This window comes from Salpingoeca rosetta (genome assembly GCF_000188695.1).
Source record: "Salpingoeca rosetta unplaced genomic scaffold supercont1.3, whole genome shotgun sequence".
In the NCBI taxonomy this organism is placed as follows: Eukaryota; class Choanoflagellata; order Craspedida; family Salpingoecidae; genus Salpingoeca; species Salpingoeca rosetta.
The window spans coordinates 1,189,960-1,207,026 of record NW_004754931.1 but is presented as its reverse complement, the minus strand read 5'-3'; the positions used below and the strand labels follow the sequence as shown (position 1 = coordinate 1,207,026).

General features: G+C 57.7%; 5 protein-coding genes across 5 annotated transcripts in view; 1 reads left to right on the top strand and 4 right to left on the bottom strand.

The window, feature by feature from the left end:
- Nucleotides 1-31: 31 nt before the first annotated feature.
- PTSG_01840 (methionine aminopeptidase 1D) lies at nucleotides 32-1,616 on the bottom strand. Its single transcript, XM_004997761.1, has 3 exons — nucleotides 1,060-1,616; nucleotides 441-847; nucleotides 32-239 (listed from the first exon to the last, which is right to left on the bottom strand). The coding sequence occupies exons 1-3, from the start codon at nucleotides 1,586-1,588 to the stop codon at nucleotides 183-185; spliced, it is 993 nt and encodes a 330-aa protein (XP_004997818.1). The 5' UTR covers nucleotides 1,589-1,616; the 3' UTR covers nucleotides 32-182.
- A 132-nt stretch (nucleotides 1,617-1,748) lies between these two features.
- PTSG_01839 (uncharacterized protein) lies at nucleotides 1,749-3,578 on the bottom strand (the record flags this gene model as incomplete). The annotated part of the gene is made up of 3 exons (XM_004997760.1): nucleotides 1,749-2,451; nucleotides 2,690-3,008; nucleotides 3,294-3,578. 3 exons carry the CDS (start codon nucleotides 3,576-3,578, stop codon nucleotides 1,916-1,918), a joined length of 1,140 nt encoding a protein of 379 aa, XP_004997817.1. The 3' UTR covers nucleotides 1,749-1,915.
- A 124-nt stretch (nucleotides 3,579-3,702) lies between these two features.
- On the bottom strand, nucleotides 3,703-11,528 carry PTSG_01838 (uncharacterized protein; the record flags this gene model as incomplete). Its single annotated transcript, XM_004997759.1, has 12 exons — nucleotides 3,703-3,817; nucleotides 3,907-5,649; nucleotides 5,889-6,091; nucleotides 6,313-6,475; nucleotides 6,673-6,806; nucleotides 6,940-7,015; nucleotides 7,217-7,296; nucleotides 7,508-7,621; nucleotides 7,953-8,476; nucleotides 8,625-9,735; nucleotides 10,203-11,158; nucleotides 11,414-11,528. The coding sequence occupies 12 exons, from the start codon at nucleotides 11,526-11,528 to the stop codon at nucleotides 3,703-3,705; spliced, it is 5,334 nt and encodes a 1,777-aa protein (XP_004997816.1).
- Nucleotides 11,529-11,600: 72 nt separating this feature from the next.
- PTSG_01837 (uncharacterized protein) lies at nucleotides 11,601-12,943 on the top strand. The gene is made up of 3 exons (XM_004997758.1): nucleotides 11,601-11,866; nucleotides 12,156-12,268; nucleotides 12,414-12,943. The coding sequence occupies exons 1-3, from the start codon at nucleotides 11,649-11,651 to the stop codon at nucleotides 12,791-12,793; spliced, it is 711 nt and encodes a 236-aa protein (XP_004997815.1). The 5' UTR covers nucleotides 11,601-11,648; the 3' UTR covers nucleotides 12,794-12,943.
- Nucleotides 12,944-13,157: 214 nt separating this feature from the next.
- PTSG_01836 (acetyl-CoA synthetase) overlaps nucleotides 13,158-17,067 on the bottom strand; it is a 5,049-nt gene continuing 1,139 nt past the window's right edge. Inside the window, exons 2-14 of the mRNA XM_004997757.1 lie at nucleotides 16,769-16,821; nucleotides 16,422-16,508; nucleotides 16,110-16,236; nucleotides 15,896-15,984; nucleotides 15,657-15,726; nucleotides 15,371-15,424; nucleotides 15,089-15,181; nucleotides 14,848-14,954; nucleotides 14,617-14,667; nucleotides 14,269-14,457; nucleotides 13,976-14,054; nucleotides 13,585-13,778; nucleotides 13,158-13,293 (exon numbers count right to left, since the gene is read on the bottom strand). Of these exons, the coding sequence (XP_004997814.1) occupies nucleotides 13,195-13,293; nucleotides 13,585-13,778; nucleotides 13,976-14,054; nucleotides 14,269-14,457; nucleotides 14,617-14,667; nucleotides 14,848-14,954; nucleotides 15,089-15,181; nucleotides 15,371-15,424; nucleotides 15,657-15,726; nucleotides 15,896-15,984; nucleotides 16,110-16,236; nucleotides 16,422-16,508; nucleotides 16,769-16,821 (1,292 nt within the window). The 3' untranslated portion in view covers nucleotides 13,158-13,194. The remainder of the gene's footprint in view (nucleotides 13,294-13,584; nucleotides 13,779-13,975; nucleotides 14,055-14,268; nucleotides 14,458-14,616; nucleotides 14,668-14,847; nucleotides 14,955-15,088; nucleotides 15,182-15,370; nucleotides 15,425-15,656; nucleotides 15,727-15,895; nucleotides 15,985-16,109; nucleotides 16,237-16,421; nucleotides 16,509-16,768; nucleotides 16,822-17,067) is intronic.

Here is a 17,067-nt window from a genome sequence, read left to right as displayed (position 1 = left end):
CACACACACACACACACACACACACACACACACACACACACACACACACACACACACTCACTCACTCACTCACTCGCTCGCTCACTCACACGCGCGCAAACGCACATACGCACACACACACACACACGCACCACAATCCAATACACAAACGCAGCACAACACGCGAATCAGTTCTGCTGCATTCACTCAACCGCCCGTTCGCAGTCCTCGTCCTTCCGGCGCGTCAGCACCTCAACGCCCTGCATGGAGTTGTGGCCGTGGTGGTGGCAAAGGTTGGGATGGTAAGCATGCAAAGCCATGTGCCCATGCAATGCACACACACAGACACGCACACATACACGCACACACAGACACACACAGACACACACACGCACGCACACATACACGCGCACACACACACACGCGCACACACACAAACACACACACACACACACGAGTACCTCTTCGGTGATGAGGACGGTGTGCTCGGCCTGCGCCGACCGCTGCCCGTCCAGCGTGACCGCCGTCCACTCGTCGGCCAAGATGCGGAACTCCGGCGAGCCCTCGTTCAGCGCGGGCTCAATCGTGAACACGTGCCCGGGCTTCATGACGTAGTCCTCGTCGTTGTAGTAGTGCAGCACTGCCGGGGGCGCGTGGAAGGAGGGTCCGATGCCGTGACCAATAAAGTAGGGGCAGATGCTCAGCCTGTAGAAGTCTGCCACAGCCTCCACAGCCTCGCCTATAGCGCAGTAGGGCACGCCTGGCCCGCATGTCGCAATGGCATCGTGCAGCGCCTTCTCTGCGCCTTCGATGAGCCGCTCGGCAGACCGGTCCACCGCGCCAACCGCAAACGTTCGCGACGTGTCCCCTGGACGTGAGAGGGTGGAGAGAGGCAGAGAGAGAGAGAGACAGCGAAACACAGACAGGCAGAGACAGGGAAAGCGAGCAAGAATGGCGCATTGTGAGTCACAACACCCGTAATAACAATACCCCACAACAGCAATACAACACGCACAACAACAACAAGAGCTGACCACACTGTATCCAGATCATAACCACCACCACGCACGGCGATCTCACCGTGCACGCCGTTGAGGAAGACGGTGACGTCGATGTTGATGATGTCGCCCTCTTGGAGCTCACGGTCATCCGGGACACCGTGGACAATGACATTGTTCACTGATGTGCAGATGCTCTTCTTGAAGCCCATGTACCCCAGCGGCGACGGATACGCGCCCGCCGACACAATAAACTCGTGCGCCAGTTCGTCCAGCGCATCTGTCGTCACTCCAGGGGCGATGTGCGATGCCGTGTACGCCAGCGTATCTGCGGCAAGCCTCCCTGCGTCCCTCATGCGTCCCAGCATCTCCCCTTGCAGCGGCTTGATGCGTGACTGGGTCGTGTGCATGTCGGCTGCTCGTGCAATCAGCGCCCGAACGTACGACGGCTTCTCAATGTCATCCGGTACCACGCGTCGCGGCGACACCTCTCCAGGCGCGGCAATCTTCTCATATCCACTCACACGCGTCGTGGCAATGCCACGCGCAGCGTTGATCGTAGGCTTGCAGCATCGGCGGCCACCGCTGCACCACAAACGCTGCAACAGCATCTTGATCTTGGTTTGTTGTTGGTTGTTGTTGATGGTTTGTGGTGTTGCGTTCTTGTTTTCCCCCCTTCTCTTCTTCTCTTCTTCTCTTCTTCTCTTCTTCTTCGTTTCACTTCTTCGATTCGCGTTGAACACCACCACCACTCTACTTGACATCATCATGCTCATAATAATGTTCGATCGTTCATCATACGCAATACACGCAACACACATGCACTGTATGCACAGGCTCGATGCAGGTCTCTTCTGCGGCTCATATCAACAATATCACAGATACAAGCAAGCCACAAACGCTTCTCGCTGCACTGCTGCACCCTTCACAATGTCACATCACGCTGTGCGCGGGATGGTGGACAGCAGCGTTTGCAGCTTGCCTGTCTGGGCCATGGCATCCAGCGTGGCACCGTTGCCAATGTGCCGCCCATTGACAAACACCTGCGGCACGCTGCAGCACACACCGCACCGTGCAAGCAGTTCCCGCGCAAACGCCGCGCTCGCAGCGACATCGCGCTCTTCAACTTCAACATGCTCCCCGTCTCGCAGCAACGCAAGCACACGCGCACACGTCTCCCGCTCCTCCGCACGCGCAACAACGCCGCTCGTGTACACGACAATCTTCCCGCCATCAAGCTCGGCAGCAGCTGCCTCTTCCTCTGCCAGTCGCCGTCGCAGCAGCACTGCATCGTCGTCGCCTTCAACACCGCCACCGCGTCCACCACTACTACCCCTGACCACGCCAGCGCTCGTGCCGCCTTCCCTCGTCCCTGCCGGCTGTGCATGAAGGTCCGCACCTGAGGCTGTGGAGCAGTTGCGGACGAAGCGGGCGACATTGAGCCGCACCATGCCCACCCGACCCATCAGCGTGCCTGCCACAATACAACGCACATAACACACGCACACACACATACACAGCAGCGAGGTCCACGTGTACGCAATGGGGTTGGGGTAACCAGTGTGGAGTGAGGTTAGGAAGAGGTGGGAGATGGGACAGTTTCAATCAGCATGCTAAAAGAAAGTCGGTGTGGCTGTGACAACCAAACAAGCAAACAACCAAAAGCACACACACACACACACACACACACACACACACACACACACACACACCTGATCGAGCGCGGATCTCGGGCTTTGCATCACTGTGTTTCGGTGAAGACTCCACCTGCTGCTGCCGCTGCTGCCGCTGCTGCTGCTGTTGTTGTGGTGCTGCCGTGGAGGGGTCGTCCTGGTCTGAGACACCTGGCACGGGTTCACCTCCCCTGTGGTATGCAATCATGTTGCCGTGGATATACCGGCCAGCGTGTATGTCCTTGCATGCCCAGCACCCCGGCTGCGCCTCCCACGTGTCGTGCGACGGGTGGCGAGGCAGCACAACGTTATCCCACGTCTGGTACGCGTCGTCGCCGTCGTAAAAGTTGAGATAGACCTACGGTGTACATGTGTTTGGGCATGAGTGTTTGTTAGGTGGGAGGGAATGAAGATGGAACAAGAAGCAAGTCGTGTGAGCACACACACGCACTGTGTGCGTGCGTCCAATGCATGATGCCGCGTAAACCACACGTGTCGCTTGAATCATTCAAACCATTCAACATCAAACAACCAATCGTCCATCCATCCATCCAACAACCAATCATCCGTCCGTCCATCCAAACCATCCAAACCATCCCACAAACCATCCATCCATCCAAACCAACCATCCAAACCAACCGACCTTGTCAGCTGAGCGATCGGTGGATAGGGTTGCACTCCACATCGGCGTGTAGTTTGGATGCAGTGCAATCACGGGTGTGTCGGCTGGCAGCCGCATGCCTTCCTCCGCTGTGAGCACAGGCGCATCCAGGTACACCTTGGTCCGCTGCATCCACTGGCACTGCCCCGCGTACCTGCCCTGGTCAAACCGCACGCACACAAGGTCCTCCGCCAGCCACGCCCTATCCACGTCGTTGAGAAGCAAACTTCGCGCCACTGCGCGGGCATCGTACCTCATGCTGCGCATGTCTGCAATAAATGGATTCACACGCATGTGTTTGGTCGAATCAAAGGGCGACGCAATCACCAACGCTGCGTGTTCAAATGCAGCCGAGGGCAGCACAGCAGCAGGGCAGTCAACGCCTTGCTCCTCACCCGTGGCACTCGAGCCAGCTGTCGCGGACGCCGTTTTGTGCGCTGAAGACATGGGGCGTGGGCCACTTCGTGTCGAGCCATTGTATGCCAAGCCATTTTGGGTTGCTGTTGCTGTTGTTGTTGTTGTTGTTGTTGTTGTTGTTGTTGTTGTTGTTGTTGTTGTTGTTGTTGTTGTTACAGTGGTGATGACTGCGTGGCACTCGGCGGGCAGGGGGAACCGCTTGCCAGTGTGCGGGCACGTGATGAGTGGTTCTGCAGACCATGCGTTGGCGTCTGCATCCCACTCGTACGTTGCCGTCACAACCGGCACCCCAACGCCGCAGTTGACGAGATCCAGGAAGTTGACGCGTCCAAGATCATCACCAGCCACCACGCGCAGACCGGGCCCAATGCTCACCGTGCCCACGCCCGCGCCCACGTAGCACCGGGCCACCTCAACCCCGCTGATGGCGTCCCACAGGCCCACCGTCTTGTCGTCGCCGCCGCACAGCACCATGCGCGCATCGGGCGTGAACGTACACCGGTACGCACGGTCCCACATGCGAAACGCGTGCAGCACACGGAAGGTGCGCGCGCAGTACACGGTGACATACCGTGCGTGGTCAGCAAGCGCAATCAGCCGGCCATCGGGCGAGTAGGCAGCGCCGTACAGCCGGCTGTTGGGCACGTGCGGATTGCGAAGTTTCTTGATGAGGCGCGGTGGCTTCAGCGCCCACACCTGTGCCCGCGACTGCCCCGTGATGACCACACGTCTGCCCGAGGGCGAGACGACGGCAATGCGGCCGGTGCCGTTCAGCAGCTCCTGTGGCGGCTCGGCAGGCTGTTTGATGCTCACCACCCGCACAGCAGCGTCGCACACAACATAGTGCTGGCCGCCAGGCATGCGGAGAATGTCGCCATTGCTTGTCATGTTGCCAAACGCACTTGCAGCGGGCGTGTCGGTCACCACCTCCCATTCTTCGCCAGCAACCCTTTCCTCACGTTGTTTCTGCAGTTGTTGTTGCTGCTGCTGTTGTTGTTGTTTGGGCTGCACGTCATGTGTTTGCTCCTCTGTGTGTTGGTGCGTGGTGCTCGCTCGGGTGTTTGAAGCCGAAGCATCCAAGGCAGCTGCTGTGGTCTTGGCCCTGAACACGCCAACCTTCCCACGGCGAGACGCCACCACCACCTCACCCGTCGGCAGCACTGCCGGTGCGCTGCCCATGCTTCCAGGGAACAGCACGCCGCTGTCACCGCTGTCAGGGCTGAACACCATTGCCCGTCGCGTGGTCGTGCGCACATCCCACAGCTGCAGCGTTGCACGCGCATTCTGCCCAGAGGACACAAACGCCTGCAGATCAGGCGTGTACACGCCACCCATCACAATCTCACCAAAGTGCGGTGGCCTTGCGTCTCCCGTTACACCTCCTACCACTGGCGCCGACGTTGATGCTGTTGCCGTTGCTGGCACTATTGCAGCTGCTGATGATGGTGTGCTTGCCTTGGCAGGGATCTCCCACACCATCAAGCGCTTGTCCCAGATGCCAGCGCACGACACAATCAGCCCGCGCCCACCATCGCCATCGCCATCGCCATTGCACGCGTCTGGGTTGGACGGTGCAGAATGAGTGGTGGTGGTGGTGGTGGTGGAGGTGAAGGATGACGCAGAGGAGAGTGGAGGAACGAGCGTGACGCAGAACACGCTCCAGGCGTGACCAACGAGGCACGCGCGCAGCGTCAGGTCCGTGTTCCACACGACAACGAGCTTATCGGCGCCACCAGACACAATGGTGTCATCACCGTATGCCACAGAGTACACCGTGCCTTGGTGAACACCATCGGGCGTGATGCAGGTCTGCTCAAACACCGCTGCACTGCCGGCGCCTGCGCGCGTGTACTTGATGAGCGCGTCTCCGTGAATGGTGATGAGGTGTTCGCCGTCAGCACTGAACGCACAGGACCGCAATCTTTACAGGGACATGTGCGGGGTAGCACAACAATTGCATGAGAGAATGAGCAATGGCGGTGGGTGTGCGGCCGTGGTGATGAATGACTTGTAGATGCAAGACAGGAATATGTTGCGCATCGTATCTCATCACGGCAGGCCCACACGCATACGAGTGCATGTACAGACCCCACAACGCCCACATGCATTCACGTACACACTCACACCCACACACACACACATACACGCGCGTTGGTATACCTGTGCGTGCGTTCGCGTGAATTGACAGCACCGCGGCGCGTGCGCTGCGCAGGCAGCGATTGACGCTCTGTTACTGAGACGGCAGCGGCGTGTCCAAGATCATACAACACATACGCAGACTGCCCGCCGAGGAGACTCCCGCTCACGTCCACCGCCAGCAACTGTTGCCTCGCATCTGCGCACACGCATACGGGCGACCCGTCCTACGTGTACATGTGTGTTGCATGGGTAGGTGCGTGAGGGGTGAATATGTGTGTGTGTTTGGTGTGTGTGTGTGAATATGTGTGTGTGTGTTTGGTGTGTATGTGTGTGTGAAGGTTGTTGGTGCGGTTGCGCACGTGTAATGCATGTGTGCGTGTGCGTTAGGGTCACACAGAAAGCCGCAATCCCTCTTGATATGGCGAGTGAGGGTTGCGGTACACACCTTGGTCTGCGCCTTGTGCAGCAGAGTGCCGTTGTCAAGCGACCAGAAACACAGTATGCCTGGCTGTGGTTCGATGGAGTGTGCCGACAGCGGAGGGTCACTGTACGTGTGCGCAGACACCATCAGCCCGGCCTTTCTCAACACCAACAGCGACTGCACAGCTCTGAAAACAAGGGAGTGATGTGGACCGCAATCCCGAGTGAGGTGAGGCAACAAGTTGGTGTCAGGTTATGTTGCATCTACAAACATGTGTGTTTGTGTTCATGTGCTCATGTGTGCAAGTGGTCATGTGTTCATGGATGGACGACCACTGCCATATCACACGCCATGTGGAACCCCTCAAGATGTAAATCCGCTCACCCTGCTTCTGCTCGTTGGACAGACGCGCACGTGCCCGTGCTGAGGCGCCACGTGCAGATTGACCCATCGTCCGATGCCGTTGCCAGCACATCGTCTTCTAACCAGCACACGTCGTTGATCGGTGCTCGGTGCGCCTACGAGTCGCACACGTGTGATGTGTGTGCATGTGTGTATGTGGCGTGTGTTAGAGCATGTCAGTGGAGGTACAAATGCTGCGAATAGAGAGATGGACACATACACACAGAGCCACAGAGCACGCACACTCACTGCAAGGAGGTTGAGCAGCGTTCCCGTCTTGACGTCCCACACGCGGAGCTCTCCATTTCGTGCACCCGACGCAATCCTGTGGTCGCATGAACACGGCAGGACCAAGCCACAAAAGGAGGGGGGACGCACCAACGGGTGAGGAGGCTGACGTGTTAGATGCAAGGGTGGGCAGTGATAACCACCCAACAACAAACGAAGAAGCCGAAACCAGCACGGAGGCAAGGGTGGCCAGTGGCACGGAAACAGCACGACACCAGAGCAACGCGACATGGCGCACCTGTGCTGGTTGATGGACGCACAGTAGACGGGGTTGGAATGGCCTTCAATGTGCATGATGCATGCGCTCTTTGACTGCGGCTGGTTACGTGTGAATGCATACCATGAACACGCCACCATTGGCATGACGTGATGTGAGCTCACACAACCACAAGCGCCAACATCGAGTCCACAAAGGGCCACATGCATACACACAGCGCTGATTGCATCAACCATGACGAACCACACATGAATGGATACAGAGCTGCAATCCCCTCCCCCCAACACCATGTCATCCCTTGTGAGGACAGACCTTGTTGATCCACTTGAAGTGGGGCAGACGGCGGCGTGCCATCAGCTGCTGCGCTTGGTCGTGAATGGGGCTCGCATTGGGTTGGTTCACAGCAACAGGCAGGAAGTTGCCAGGCTGACGGCGTTGGGTGTGGAAGCAGGGAAGCAAGTGTCGTTGACAGCAGATACAAGAAGTGCGAGAAAAAAATGGAAAGGATGAGTTGATGCAGGCAAGGGGGGATCAGGGGGCGGTGGGTGGCGTCGTTTCGATGAGAAGCACAGCGCGTGCTTAAAGTTGGATGTTTTCCCAGATCAATGCATTCGCACGCACGCACGCGCAGTGTCTGTGGCTCAGACCAACCGCACAGCCATCACGTACGCAAACAAAACCGACCAACCACACAAGCATATAACAAACGAAGCAAGCAAGAAAGCAAGCAAGCAAACACACAAGCAAATGCACGCACCAGACGGCTGAGGATGGGAAGGTTGAATGCGAGCATCTGCTTGAGTTCCTTGAACATGGCGCCGGTCGGGTGCTGTCGCAGCTGGGACGCGGACATGGCGGCCTCGCACGCGGTAAAGTCTTCCAGCAGGTCGTACACAAGCCCACACGAGCACTTGGCCTCCACAAACTCCAAGTCGCTCAGCAATGACACGCACTCGTGCAACCGTCCGCAGCGCACAAGATGGAAGGGCAGCTGCCCCACATATCGCACGTTAATGGTCGCCGCCACTTCGTCAGCACCAACAGCAACAGCAGCATCACCGCCGCTGTCATCCGCGTCAGCAGTATCATGGCCGTTATCATCACCACCATCATTACCGCCCCGATCCCCCTTGGGTGTTTTCCTGTGGGCGTGGAGAAACAGCGCGTGCTGACTCAGCGTTTTCGCCATGGCGGCGTGGGCGCCACGCACTTCCTCTTCCGTGGACAAATAGCGCTCGTGCACGGCCTGGCGAATGTAGTCGTGGAGAAACGTGAATCGCCCTGCAGCAGCCACCACGATGGTAAGTGTGAGGGCAATGAGATTGCCATGCTGGACAACGTGCGTCGACACACACACATACACACACATACACACACATGCACACACATGCACACACATGCACACACATGCACACGCATGCACACTCACCGCTCTTGACGACGAGAAGATGACGAATGGCGAAATAGAGGGACGACCACATGAATCCGCTCATGCTCAGCGCTGCATCACCATCACCATCACCATCAGCCCTGCTGTCCTGTGCGAATGTCGTCGACATGACGCCACATGCAGCCTGCAGTTCTTGCTCAAGCACGCCCTCGCGGCTGACCCCAATCAGCCGGAAGATTTGTCCAATCACACGTGCCCCACCAACAGAGCCAAAGGACTGCTCCAACCGAGAAAGGACAGCTTGCAAGAGGACTGGGACATTGGTGCAGGCGGCAAGTTCTGCAATCTTCGAGTCCAGTTCTTCAAACACGCCAAACGCAATGAGCTCCTCGATCAGCAGCGTGAGAAACAGCGGGTTACCGCACTGCGGGCTGTCCAGAATCACGTCCATCTGTGCTGCCATGAGCGTCTTGGAGGCAAGGCGAAGCCGTTGTTCAAGAAACGCCTTGCAGTCGTGGCGGGAGAGCGGTGCGGTGGTGATGCGGTCGTACGCACGTGCGCGCAGGGCGTCCTGGCAGAGACCGGGCAGGGTGGAGCAGACGAGCACAACGCCCTCGGGAAAGGTGGTGGGCAGCCAGTCGAGGCGATGCACCAGCCGCTGAGGGAGCCAGGGGAACGTCTCATTCTCAAGCTGGTTGAGTGCGTCCAGCACAATGACAAGGCGGGCGCCTGCGTGCTGCGCACGAGCTGTGTCAGCAGCCGAGGCGATGCATGCAGGCAACGCTTCGCACAGCTGCTGTGTTGTCATGCCGCTGAGCGACTCTGCCATGTCTGGGTCACAGAACACAAGAAGGCGGGACAGCAGGTTGCGAAGGGCGGTGCTGGCGGAATCGCAGCCGGTGAAGTGGCAGAACACGCGGTCGTGTGCATGCAGGGACGTGTGCTGGTGCACCCAATTTGCCAGCAGTGCACTCTTGCCGCTGCCGCTCTCGCCCTCAACAACAAGCGGCGCAGGCGAGTGTTGGTCGAGGTGCAGGTTGATTTGCCGCACGAGGGCACGGTTGCCGACATAGAAGCCACGGCGCACAGCAGCAAAGCTCGCATGCACTTGCCCGTCTGCATCCTGAGCCACACCCTCGCGAGGCAACACCTGTACCACACATGGTGCACGAGTGGCAGTGGCGTGTGGTGTGCGATGTGGCGGGCAAGTGCGAAGACGGGGTGAGATTGTGAAGGAATCGAGGACAGTTGTGTACGTGGCATGAATAGCATAAACGGATCAAAGAACAGAAACACGCCCACAGAACAGATGTGTACACCGCATACACCATATGTGTACACTGCATACACACACACGCACACACATACTGCACACGCACACACATACTGCACACACACACACACACACACACACGCACGCACGCACGCACGCACGCACACACACGCACACACACGCACACACGCACACACACTGTACACCCACCCACACATACACACGCACGCACACTCATACTGCACACACACACACACACACACACACACACACACACACACACACACACACACACACACACACACACACACACACACACACACACACCATGCGCAAGCGTACACCTGTTGCAGGGTTGCATGGAGGATATCAAACATGTGTTTGGCGGCATCCTCTGGGGCGGAATAGGAAGTGGCGGTGATGTTGAGGTGCTGCTGCTTCCACGCAAGCTCACGAATCTCCTGCTCCAAGACTCGACGCAGCTGGGCACTGTCTTCGTGCGTGTTGATGTACTTCGCCTTATGCGCTGGGTCGTGGGCATACAGCTCCGCCTTGGCTGCATCATAGGCCGGATCGCGAAAGAGAAACAGCGATGGGCGTGCACACGGGTCGTTGAGCACGCCGTGTCTGAACTCGAGCTCCGTGATGCCCTTGTCGCGGTGTTTGTCAAGCCAGGGGTACTGCGGCATGGCCCTGTCAACGGAGCAGCCGACCCAATGCGTACTGCTGTTTGACGAGCTGTGTCGTGTGCCGTAGCGGGCGCCATAACAGCCGACGAAGATGTCACACCGGTCAATCTCCTGCAGGCAGATGCGCAGCGTTTCAAATTGTGCCGCCTGCTCCTCTGTGATACCCCACCGAAGGTCAACCAGGGAGAGGGCCACGCCCTTGTTCTCGCACAGCGTTCGCAAGGAAGGCAGGTACCGCTCGACGAAAAAGGCTCGTTCCTCCTCCAGGCCCCCGAACGGGGACGACAGAAACACGGTTACGCTGGCGGTGGCCTCCACACGCGCTCGAAGAGCAGCGTGCATGGCGCTGCTGCCTGCCAGCTCGGTGCAGTGGTCACGGACAGCGCCCGTTGCGCCGTCCACTGGCACGCTGGTGTGGTCAGAAGCTGCTGCAGTGTTTCGCGGCACCGTCCCCGTCGTAAGCGCGGCCACTGCTTCCTGAAACGCACGGCACAGGCGCGACGGCAGGGCGTGTGCGACGGCAACATATAGCAGGGTGCTGTCCGGCCACGTGCCAACGACTTCGGCCAGCTTGTCCACAAGCACTTGAACGTTGCCGTTCGATTCAGCCGCTGTTGGTGGGGGAGAAGGAGGTACACGGGTTGCTCACTGTGAGCGTTGGGTAGCAAATGATAGACTCCATGATGGATCGATGGACCGATGCAAGAGAGAGAGAGAGAGAGAGAGATGGAGAGAGAGAGAGAGATGGAGAGACAGAGACAGACAGAGAGAGAGAGAGACAGAGACAGAGAGAGACAGTGAGAGAGAGAGGCACAGCGCGTCATGACGAGCGAACACAACCATGACTGCACAAAACACCCGCACACCTTGTACAGCGGTGAGGATGGCCTCTCCTTGGCCGTCCTGTCCACGCACGGCAGCACACTTGTTCAGTGCATTGCGAAGCAGCGCCCATCGCTCCGCCTTTGACAGCAACACCATCAGTGGTGGGTGTGGTGGTGGGTGGGTTGTGCCAGCTGTTGTGCCGTCCTTCTTGCTTGCTTTGTTTTTGCACGCAAAACACGTTTCAAGCAAGCAAGCAAGCAAGCAAGCAAGGCGAAGATGTGGGATGATGATGTGCACGATGACGATGGCCACGATCATGCGCTGGCGATGGCTGAGCAGGATGCTCGGGCGAGGGAGCGGGTGATGCGGAAGAACGCGTATGCAGAGGCTGCGACGAAAGCGCGTGAGGAAGCAAGACAAGAAGGGTTTGAACACGGTGTATCGGAAGGCATCAGCATGGCGGTTGAACTGGGGCGCATCCTCGGCAGCACGTGGTGCGTGTGCGTGTGGGTACAAATGCTCTGTTGCCCTGTTGTTGTGCGTATGCCCTGTTGTTGTGTGTATGCTCTGGTGTTTGTGCGTATGCTCTGGTGTGTGTGTGTGTGTGTGTGTGTGTGTGTGTGTAAGTATGTTCTGTTGCGTTTGTCTGCGTGCGTATGCGTATGTATACGTCGCTGTGTGTGCTTGCGTATGCTCTGCTGTCCGCGAGACACATAGGCTCACGCGGCCTCGTTGCACTGTGGCCGTCCCCCCCCCCGTCACAAACCTCACCATCACTTGCAGCTCCATGTTGATGTACTTCACGAGACCAGAGAACGCAGACAAGGTCTCCAAGGATGCCGTGGCAGAGATGGAGGCATTGTATCAAGACGTATACCTGTTTGACCCATTGACAGGTACCCCGCTATGCTGTGCACGTCGGTACATATGACCCTTGCTTGCGCATGCCTGTGCGTGCCTCTCTGTGCCTGTATCAGCGTGTCAGCGAAACAAAGTGCACCTCAATCTTCACACTGCCACATCGGGTTTGCTCCCGTGCAGTGGCCGACGAGCTGGTGCTGCCCGGCGAGTCTGATGCCCAGAAGAGTGAAGAAGGGGACAGTGCAACAACAACGCAGGCGCCAGAGGAGCCGCCCCAGCACGGCTGCAGTAACTGTGAATGCGGCAAGACACAAGCTGACGCGTGCTGTCAGCAGCAACCGGAAGAAGCAACAACCGCCTCATCAGATCAACCCCGATCAGCCCAGAAACCCGACTCACCTTGCCCTCCATCGTTAATGCGAGCAGCTTCCAAATCCCGGATCTTGTGCGAGTTCATGTCTGGTGTGCGCGAGCGACACCAGCGGCTACAGGCCATCATTGCAACAGCATTCCACCCCATCACACCCACACCGACAAGCCGAACAGAGAAGAGAGTATGACCAATTCCAACGGTCATTCGTTGGTGCACGTGCCACATATACACCACGTGTTTGTGTGCACAGTGCAGTCTCTGCGCCCTCATCCTCGTTGTCTCTTCCTCATTGCGGTGGTTGAGAGCCCCACACATGTAAGTAAACGAGCCCACAGCATCAAGAACGCAACAGAGGAGTCAGCCGCACATTCACACAAACACGCTGAAGAGCGAGGCGGTGCAAATGTGTGCAACAGAGAGTGGGAGATCTAGACAGGCAACCACACAAAGATGACATTTGCAGAAGTAACGGTGGGCAGCGGTGCATGTCAAAAGGACCAGGAAAGGTGTGCGTGTGTGTGTGTGTGTGTGCGTGTGTGTGTGTGTGTGTGTGTGTGTGTGTGTGTGTGTGTGTGTGTGTGTCGGGGATCAGTCGACGTCGCGCTCCAGCAAGGCCTGGTGCCTCTCAATGATATGCTGCACAATCTCGGGGTCGGACAACGTTGTCACATCACCAAGGTCATCCGTCTGGAAGGTATAATGACCAGACGTGGCAGGATCCGGGAAACATGCGCGGAGACACATGCACGGTGAGCGTAAAGATAATGAACAGCGAGGCAGGAAACAATTTCACGCAAAGTCAAGCAGGAGTCACATACCCTCAACGCACATCAAGGGCACGCGTCATGTGGACATGAACCAACGACCCTGCACCATCACGACACCACACACACACACACACACACACACGCACACACACACACACACACACGCACAACACACACACATACACACATACACACACACCAACGATGGCACCTGGTTTGCGGCGATTTTGCGGAGGATGCGACGCATGATCTTGCCGGAGCGGGTCTTTGGCAGGTCTGGCGTGATCTGGATGACGTCTGGGACGGCCAGCCCGCCAATGCTGCGTCGCACCGCCGCCTTCAGCTCGTCCGCTGTCTCCGCCGTCACGCGCTCCCCGGCCTTCAGAATCACATACGCATACACGCCTACATCATGTGTGTGTGTTTGTGTGGGAGTGAGTGAGGGAGGGAGAGAGAGAGAGAGAGTGTGTGTGTGTGTGTGTGTGTGTGTGTGTGAACACGAATACACAACCACAGTCTGCAGGCAACCTGCAACGTGCCACAATCCCCCTCTCTCCCTCTCTCTCTTCACGCTCTCAGCACCAAGCGCGTGCACACAAGACCTTGGCCCTTGACGTCGTGAGGATATCCGACAACAGCGGCCTCCGCAACGCCGCCGTGCTCAAGCAGCGCGCTCTCAATCTGGTGATGATGGTGGTGGTGGCGGTGGTGGACATGATGATGATGATGATGGTGGTGGTGGTGGGAGGGGGGGTGGTGGTGAGAACAAGGACGAAGGAATAACAGGAGAGGGCGCAGCAACTGCACGAGCACACACACACGAACACCACCACCACCACCACCACCACTGCCACTGCCACTGCCACCACCACCACCATCAAGATCATCGCAGCACCTCGGCAGTGCCCATGCGGTGGCCGGAGACGTTGATGACATCGTCGACGCGTCCCGTGATCCACAGGTGCCCGTCCTCGTCCCGCCGCGCGCCGTCACCCGTGAAGTAGTACCCCGGATACACGCCCCAGTACGTGCTCGTGTACCGCTCGTGGTCCCCGTGGATCGTGCGCGCCATGCCAGGCGTGGGCTGTGACAATAAGTCCCCATATTGGAGAATGCGCAGTTGAAGGGTAGGGAATTCATGGGCATGAACACATACGGCTAAGCAAGGCACGACGCAATGTGAAGGCACGACACACGCGCTATCGAGCTTGTGGGCAGGTGAATCATGTGTTCGCGCACGTACATGCTTCATGGCCAGAACGCCTTCCACGTTGTTGCCCTGCAGCTCGTTTCCCTGTAAAGAAACAGTCACACAGTACATGGATGAACGCAAGGACGAGCGTGTGGAAGAAAGCACGTGAGCGTTAAGCAGGACACACGGTTGATGGGGTGCAGCATGATCGGAACATGCCCATGTTGCTAGAAGCGTGGCACAACAACCATATGCCGTAGGCGGCGAATCAGTGAAGCGTACGTCATTGTCGAGGATGACAGGCACAACGCCAAGGAACGGCTGCATTGCTGATCCCGCCTTGCAGTTCTTCATACCAGGCAGCGGTGAAATCATGGCACCACCCGTCTCTGCATGAACAGGAATGAAGCCGTGCGTATGGTGAGGTGATGAGAAGGATGCAGCCGTGAATGCAATTCAGGAGCCACTCACGCGCGCGTGCGCGCACATAAAGTAGTGCGTGGGTTTGCATGCATTCACGCACCTGTCTGCCACCACGTATCGACGATGGAACACTTTCCGTTGCCGACCACTTCATGGAACCAGCGATACGCCTCGGGGTTCAGTGGCTCGCCGACTGATCACAAGCACAACGGGCAACAGCACATCGGAAGGCACCAGGTTTCAGGGTTGCATGTGAGAATGAAGCAATGACGACCTGAATGCATATGCGAGATGCCGTGATGATCGGGAGTGCACAGGTCATTACAACGCGTGTTTGCATGCACATGTACGCACGCACAGACGCGTGCACACAAGCGCGCACCTGATCCGAGGACGCGAAGACTGGAGCGGTCGTACTTGGTCACAAACTCGTCAGCTGTTTGCGGTGATGGTGGTGGTTGGATGATGGTGGTGGTGGCGGTGGTGGTGGTGGTGTAGCGTGAGAAGGCCACGGATGGGTGCGGAAACAGCCCGAACCACGGGGTGGTTGACGCAAGACACAACAAAGCCGAGAGAGGTGAATAATGCCACACAGGGTTATGGTTTGCACAGTGAGCACAGGGCAGGAGCACATGCTCCAAACCATGGTGTGACTGGCATTCACTGACAGTCTTTCATGAGGCGACGCAGGGCCGTAGGCGCCAGGTACAGTTGGTTGATTCCGTACCGCTCAACCATCTGCAATGTGCGTGCACAAAGCAAGGCGTGAGCACGCACAACGCACACACACACACATGTACGCGCGCATGTGCACGGCAAAGCACGCACGTGTGTGGGATTGACACGTGATGGAATAAAACTCATTGCCGACAAATCACGTCATGTCACACCACACCGCCACGCGCACCTCCCAGTAGCGGCCGCTGTCGGGGTAGGTGGGGATGCTCTCAAACAGCAGCGTTGTTGCACCGTTGGCAAGTGGGCCGTACACAACATCTGGCCATTGGCGTTGCGTTGCATGCGACAAATGTGACCCAGCATTGCAGCAACCAAAGCACACGCAAACACACAAACGCAACACACCGCACACCACACACCATTGCCCTACTCTTAAAACGCACATGAGTGACCCGTGATCCAGCCAACGTCGGCGACGCACGCGTACACGTCGCCGGGCTGGTAGTCGAAGATTGCGCGGTGCGTCACAGCAGCTTGCGTCATGTACCCAGCAGTGCTATGCACCAGCCCCTGTGTATGTGTGTGTGTGTGTGTGTGTGTGTGTGTGTGTGTGTGTGTGTGTGTGTGTGTGTGTGTGTGTGTGTGTGTGTGTGTGTGTGTGTGTGAAGGGTTGACTATCGCCTAGCCATCGTGGCATGTCCAACCCCCCCCCCGCGGCCCAATATGACACTGAAGCCAAGCAGGTGTCCGCCGACCTTTGGCTGCCCCGTTGATCCGGACGTGTACAGCATGAAAAGCGGCTCCTCGCTGAACAGCATCTCCGGCTCGCAGTACGGCCGTTCCTGCCCATGCGTACATGTGCGCGCGCACGTGTGTGTGTGTGTGTGTGTGTGTGTGTGTGTGTGTGTGTGTGTGTGTGTGTGTGTGTGTGTGTTGTGTGTGTGTTGTGTGAGTTGTATGTATGTGTATGGGTGAGGACTGCATTTGTGGAAGACACAGCTTTGCGTTGGGCAGATGCATCTCTCTGAAAGACACAGCTGTGCACTGAACACATTTGCCACCCAGCAACACCGCCGCAGCAGTTCTGTGGTGAACAGCGCACCTTGGCCATGGCGTCGATGAGATCAATATCACCGGCGCGGAGTCCGCCCTCAACTCCTGCAGCCGCAACCACGCAGCACACACACGCACACACGTACCAGTAGGGCCCACGATGAGACACGAACATGCACACGCACAGAGGCTCACAAGTACACAGTGCATATGTACAGCCAGGACTAGCACAAACTACATCAGCAACACACGTCCACAACCAAAACAAACACAGTACACACACACACAAACACACACACACACACACACACACACACACACACACACACACACACACACACACACACA

Excerpts from the sequence above, each read along its gene's own strand:
- PTSG_01840 (XM_004997761.1), bottom strand. The coding sequence starts at position 1,588 with ATGCTGTTGCAGCGTTTGTGGTGCAGCGGTGGCCGCCGATGCTGCAAG. Across the intron at positions 848-1,059 it reads CTTCCTCAACGGCGTGCACG|GGGACACGTCGCGAACGTTT; the intron begins GTGAGATCGCCG and ends TCTCACGTCCAG. Across the intron at positions 240-440 it reads CCGTCCTCATCACCGAAGAG|GGCGTTGAGGTGCTGACGCG; the intron begins GTACTCGTGTGT and ends AACTCCATGCAG.
- PTSG_01837 (XM_004997758.1), top strand. The coding sequence starts at position 11,649 with ATGTGGGATGATGATGTGCACGATGACGATGGCCACGATCATGCGCTG. Across the intron at positions 11,867-12,155 it reads CGCATCCTCGGCAGCACGTG|CTCCATGTTGATGTACTTCA; the intron begins GTGCGTGTGCGT and ends CATCACTTGCAG. Across the intron at positions 12,269-12,413 it reads CCTGTTTGACCCATTGACAG|TGGCCGACGAGCTGGTGCTG; the intron begins GTACCCCGCTAT and ends GCTCCCGTGCAG.